The sequence below is a fragment of the Cryptotermes secundus genome, unplaced genomic scaffold, assembly GCF_002891405.2.
Source record: "Cryptotermes secundus unplaced genomic scaffold, Csec_1.0 scaffold575, whole genome shotgun sequence".
In the NCBI taxonomy this organism is placed as follows: domain Eukaryota; kingdom Metazoa; phylum Arthropoda; class Insecta; order Blattodea; family Kalotermitidae; genus Cryptotermes; species Cryptotermes secundus.
In genome coordinates, this window is record NW_019731225.1 from 858,908 (window position 1) to 864,907 (window position 6,000).

General features: G+C 49.0%; 1 protein-coding gene across 1 annotated transcript in view; it reads left to right on the forward strand.

Moving 5' to 3' along the window:
• The first annotated feature begins 5,120 nt into the window (after positions 1–5,120).
• Positions 5,121–6,000, forward strand: part of LOC111866565 (trypsin 3A1-like) — a 7,622-nt gene continuing 6,742 nt past the window's right edge. Inside the window, exons 1-2 of the mRNA XM_023855631.1 lie at positions 5,121–5,189; positions 5,426–5,508. Coding sequence (XP_023711399.1) covers positions 5,144–5,189; positions 5,426–5,508 — 129 coding nt within the window. The 5' untranslated portion in view covers positions 5,121–5,143. The remainder of the gene's footprint in view (positions 5,190–5,425; positions 5,509–6,000) is intronic.

Here is a 6,000-nt window from a genome sequence, read left to right on the forward strand (position 1 = left end):
TTTCAGTTTCTTGATAATTTACACAGTCAGTAGAACTCCTTCGAAGGGGGATCGGCCAGTCACTACCTATACACATGACAGCACAAACATAGAATGAACGCACACAGACAACGCATGCCTTGGACCGCGCTTTCCGAACGTCTGCCAACTTACAAAGGTTTCAGAGACACAGCACTGGAGGTTCCTTCGCAAGATCAAAGTTTCTTTCCTTCAAATTCTCTCTAAGGTTTGGAAAATAGCCTCTTTCTCTGCATCTCTTGCTCTGTCTCCCCACGTCCCTCTTCCTAAGCAGTAGGGTGTTCAGGAATGTGAGTTCTAGTTATTTCCTGAAGATGCGCCTTCCGTTTCTCTGATTTTCTTATGTTTTTCGGGTCACTGAGAAAATTCCCAATTCCATTCCTATGTGCCCCTTTCCTGTTCTCTCCACTCCGCCGGTCACAGGGGCCGCGCCATCTACGGCATGACGCTGGGATCGTGGGTTCCAGTCCCACTGAATGTATGGATGTCTGTGTTTATGTTGTCCTGTGTGTAGGTAGCGGCCTTGCGACGGGCTGATCCCCCGTCCAAGGAGTCTTACCGTCTGTGAAATGGAAGAGCCATTGAAAAAAATAATATATTCTATCTCTTCCTAGTGCGATCTTTGTTAGATCCTAAAGATTTCATCTTAGACGTCCAGCCCATACATTCACTGCCACACATGCAGACTGCAGTCAGCTGCTCACGGTGGGTCCTCGCTAGCGGATATTTCTACCCTGAAGGTGGAGGCGATACGTTCTCCCGAAACTGCGGTTCACACAAGACCTACACAGTGCCACATCCCAGAAGACGGCATTCTTCATAGTCACCGCCGTAAAACCCTCAGACCCCACGTCTTCATTCTGTCTTCTGCACGAGGCGGGGGCTAAAAGCGGCACATCAGAAATTTCTGGGCTCTCCTTTCTCTCTTCTTGCTATGCTTACTTTTCTGCCCTGAAGATGAAGCCGGTGTATCCCTCCGAAACGACGGTGGAATTCTAACAAACTACACGGCGTTACAATCCAGGCGAACGTACCCTCCATAATCACCACTGAGATAACCTGAAATCCAGCACACAGGACTTCTCGGGGCGTCACGTACACTCACAGATGTTTCGGACAGACAGACGCATGTCTCGAGGCGTCACGTACACTCACAGATGTTTCGGACAGACAGACACACATGTCTCGAGGCGTCACGTGCACTCACAGATGTTTCGGACAGACTGACAGACATATGTCTCGAGGCGTCACGTACACTCACAGATGTTTCGGACAGACAGACGCATGTCTCGAGGCGTCACGTGCACTCACAGATGTTTCGGACAGGCTGACAGACATATGTCTCGAGGCGTCACGTGCACTCACAGATGTTTCGGACAGACTGACATATGTCATCTGCGATGTGAAACGGTTGACATATGCGAGGACAAGACAAGTCTTCTGTTTATCTCAATAATATGTTTACTTCGTCCCTCGCTTTGAGCTGCCTCTCGCATTAGCACACAGAACTGACAGTGAACAACAGGAGCAGGGAAATTTCACAAGAGATATGTACATTTAGCTTTCGTGTTTCCGTTACGTGTTCAAGAGTACGCGGCAACAAGATAAGGGCACTTCCGGTCTCCCTGCGAGTTATGTCGACTTCCGTCACATCGACTTGTGCACAACCACTAAGAGCACTCTTACAGGAAGGGGTTCATCCGCATGGGCGCCAGCAGAGAGAGGGGAACACAAAGCATCTGCCCCTCCCCCATTCTGGATATTCGAAAAAATAATGAAACATCTGATTAGCAATAAAAATGAACTGTATTGTGGCATATATGCTGAAAGCCAGGATTGCGGAGCCAGATGAACAGTCATTGCTAGGTAACGGTTGTGTAACAAGCAAAAATGGAGTAACTGTGGGAAGCGGTATTTTCTACGCGGTCCGTGCCCATAGCTGCCGTGCAAGAATATAAGAACTGTTATCAGTTATCACGTGACGGTGTTTTAGAAAAATATTCTAGGGAGGTGGTTCCCAGACTGTGAACCGTGAGAAGTAGTGTGGTTGCACAACTTCCCAGTAAGTGTTGCCCCTCCAGCCAGCGCCTGGCTCCCCCCCCCCGCTACAGCCGAGCCTCACAGCAAGCAGGAGCTTGCGCCTATTTCTTCTGGCCCTCCCTACGCCATATTCTGTGCACAGGTCCATCAGGCAACAAAGTAACCCCTCCGAACCTACGGCCTTGCTACATCAGCTCTGTTTGCTGCCTGCTTCAGGTTGGTTTCTTTTTTGGCTCATTCTTCGACCCTGAGAAAATGAAATAAAATGATCTTCCGAAACGTCGGATTACTTTTCAACGAACTATGCGGTGTAGTGTGCCATGTAAGTGCCACGAAATATCTTTCTGTCATGCAACATACACTAATCAGTTATTCCCAGTCGTTTCGCCGGAGAGGAATCCTGTAAACAGGAGACAATCGGATTATTGGATTAGTTTGGGGGAAGGTCGCGACATCCGGTGTGGCGGCGCTGCTGTCGCAGGTACCATCCATCTTGCTTCATCTAACAGAGTAATCCTGCTGACGTCACCAAATCGCTCTATGCTTTATCGCGAAGCACACAATCAATCTTGTGGCGCGTGACGCATGTGGACGCTCACCGACGCTTCGAGAGAGTATATTGTCGTCATCTTCTCGGTCAAACATATCGTACCCGACCAACGAACAAGAAACAAATTGAAAACTCATATATTGTGGCATATTTGCTCAGAGAAAAACTGTGAAGTCAGAGAAACAGCAGTCGTTAGGTAACGGCTATGTAACACGCAACAATGGAGTTAAGTGTTGGAAGCGACGTTTTCTGCCCGCCCCGTGCCGGGGCCATATAACGAGGATCAGCTGTGATTACGGGAGAGTCTTGAGACGGCAGTTAGAAGAGTAGGAGGTTGGTGTGAGATGGCCGCCAGCCTGCGAGGTCATGAGCCCGGAAGCAGAGGAACATCCAATGTTAGAAGCCGTTACCAAGCACGCAGTGAAGACCGTGGCTGAGAACGCTAACCTTTGCGTGACCGTGACCATGAAGTGCAGTCACGTGGTGTTTAAGGTTCCAGTAAATCCGGTTACCAATCCAAATCCCGTCCTTATTCACTCGATCACGTGACAATACGTGTATACCGTCGCTTCAACAACAATGTGGCTTAATTTTTATGAACTCAAAACTTGGGGGGGGGTGCATGAGAAGCGCGGAGTAGCAACGCGGGAACTTTGAAATGAATTCAGAATTTGCTTGAAGACAGGGGAAAACCATGAAAACCTCCGTCGAGATGACCGGTCGCGGGACCTTCCGGATGCACGCTGACCTCTAGCGAGCAGTCCGGCAAACAAAAGAATGTGACTTGTCCCTTTTCCTTGTTTCCCACTGCGGACCTAACAGAGAACACCCAAAGACTATCAAAATTAACTCCGCGATGTTACCAGTACGTACTGTGATGTTACAACAATGTGTAAGTGTTGTGATAGAGGTCTCGGGTGCGATTTTAATCCTCATTCCCAATTTACGTTTCATATTACATGAGTAGAAAGGGCCGGGATAGCGACTGGTTACGGGATGAACGACCGAGGGGTTGGAGTTCGAGTGCCGGTGGGGGAAAGAATTTTGTCTTCTCCATATCGTTCAGACCGGCTCTGGGTTCCACCCAACCTCCTATCCAATGGGTACCGGGGGCTCTTTCCCCGGGGCTGACCACTCACCTCCAGCCAGTGCCTAGGTCAAGAAAACATGGATCTATACATCCACTCCCCCATACACCTTCATGGTGTAGTGCTTAATTAGTTAAGCACGGGGACAACTTTACCTTTCATTACTTACTTACTCAAGGAGCTGAGCCCTTCTGGAGGAGCCGCCAATTATGCAGCTACTCAAGAACTTCCCAGCATTTTATGGAACCCGAAGGTTCATTGCCGTGTTCACTAGAGCCCTCCACTGGTCCCTATCCTGAGCCAGATCAATCCAGTCAATACCATGCCATCCTATCTCTCTAGGATCCATTTTAATATTGTCCACTCACCTACGTCTTGGTCTTCCCACAATTTTACAATTCATTACATGAATAAAACTTAATTTCTAAATTCGAGTACTCTTGCTTTGCTTTCACAGTGACAGGGATAACAACTACATCCCGGGCGAAGAAAGGTTACTCCTTCTGGCAGACCATTACAAGATCAGCAGGAAGCTAAATGATTGTTGCGAGGTCCGTAGCAAGAGGTACATAAAGTGGCAACGGAACACACAGCCAACCTCTGCTTCAGACAGACTCAAGATGGCTGATTGCGCGCTCCACGCAAGTTCCCTGCAGTTAATTAAAGCTCCGAGATAGAAGAAACAAGCAGCTGATACATCAAAGCACAACTCGCATGGGAATCCCACCTTCCGCGGGCTTGGGCACAGCGTCTCACTTAATCCTTAATTACGTCCGGGCGTGGGGGGAGGAGAACGCCTCCGCCATCCATCGACTGGGCTCCTATTTCTGAGAAGAGCCCTATTTTGAAACATTTCTGACCTCGCACCCCTCCCCACCACTCGTCACCTCCTTCGTGATAGTTTCTTGCTTAGTTTACTGTTAATTTGTGAAAATGGAAGCAGTACGTTCCACCGAAACAGCTGTGAATTCTACCAGTCTACACGGTGTCACTCCCTAGAAGATTACGTATGCTTCTCATCCAATATGATGAGTATGAGATGAGCAGGGCTTATAGCATGCAAGGGAGAGATCAGAATTGCGAACAACATATAGGTCGAGAGATCTATATAGACGAATACCTAAGTGAGATGCGAGGATAATATTAAAATGAATCATAAAGACGTGTCCACATGTATCCATGTGACTACGGACAGGGATTTAAGCCAGGCTTTTGTGAACAAGGTGGTGAAACTTCGGATTGCGTAAACGGAGGAGAATTACTTGAACAGTTGAAGGACTTTGCTCATGGACTTACGCAGAGTGTTAGGATATCTGTCCTCCTATCTGCTGACATGCGAGATAACAATCTTACGCGCTGATTTGCCTGGCCCCCCATATTCCCATCTTGCTGATGAGAGTTAGTAAGAGGCAGTTAGCGAAGTTTGCTCTCCCGTGATTCTGTCACGATGCTGTTTCTCACCCTGCTCAGCGGTCTGGTTGTTGCGGCTACAGGTGAGGCTAGGTGGGCCCCAGAGCCGATCTGGACACGTGGAGTAGAGAAGTGACTCGAACCCCAGGTCCTCGGCCTGTCACTGTACCAACTCAGCTATCAAAATTAGTGAAAACTGGAATATTTAGTGAAAAAGTGAAATAGCAGATCTGATGGCCATGTTATGAGTGGAGAGACGTAGAGACACAGCGAGAGGCGAGGGGACAAACCGGTGGTGAGTTTGCTGTTCGTGTTGCAGGTGCCCCGGGGGACGCGGACATCGCGCGGGGCGGCAGGATAGTGAACGGCACGGACGCGGCGCCAGGACAGTTTCCCTTTCAGGTGAGGAGCCCGGACCGCCCACAGTCCCTGCTTCGTCCCCAGGGACCGTTAACTGGCAGCAATTTTATATATATGTGTGTGTGTGTGTGTGTGTGTGTGTGTGTAAAAAGTAAAGTAAAGCTATTCCTGTAACAGGCCGTGAAGGCCCATAGGGTTGTGAGACGTCGAGGTTCCCACCTCTTCTAGACAATCGGCTCACAAGAGGCGGTAAGGTTGTCAGCTCTACGCGCCGGCCGCCCTTTACCCCCAGGAAGATTCATGGCACTCATTTCTGTTAGAGGCTGAGTCGAGCCCCGGGCCATAGTGCGGCTGGAAGGGTTCATTCATTCATCTGTAATCTGTCAGACGACAGGTACACAGTCTCTTCCAAAACAATTCCTCCATTTAATGCGATCTAGAGCTTTCTCCTTCAAATGACAGTATCCTCTTCTGTCCCCAAGGTCATCCAGCATCTTCTTACGTCTTCTTCCTCGTCTTCTGGCCACTTCTATC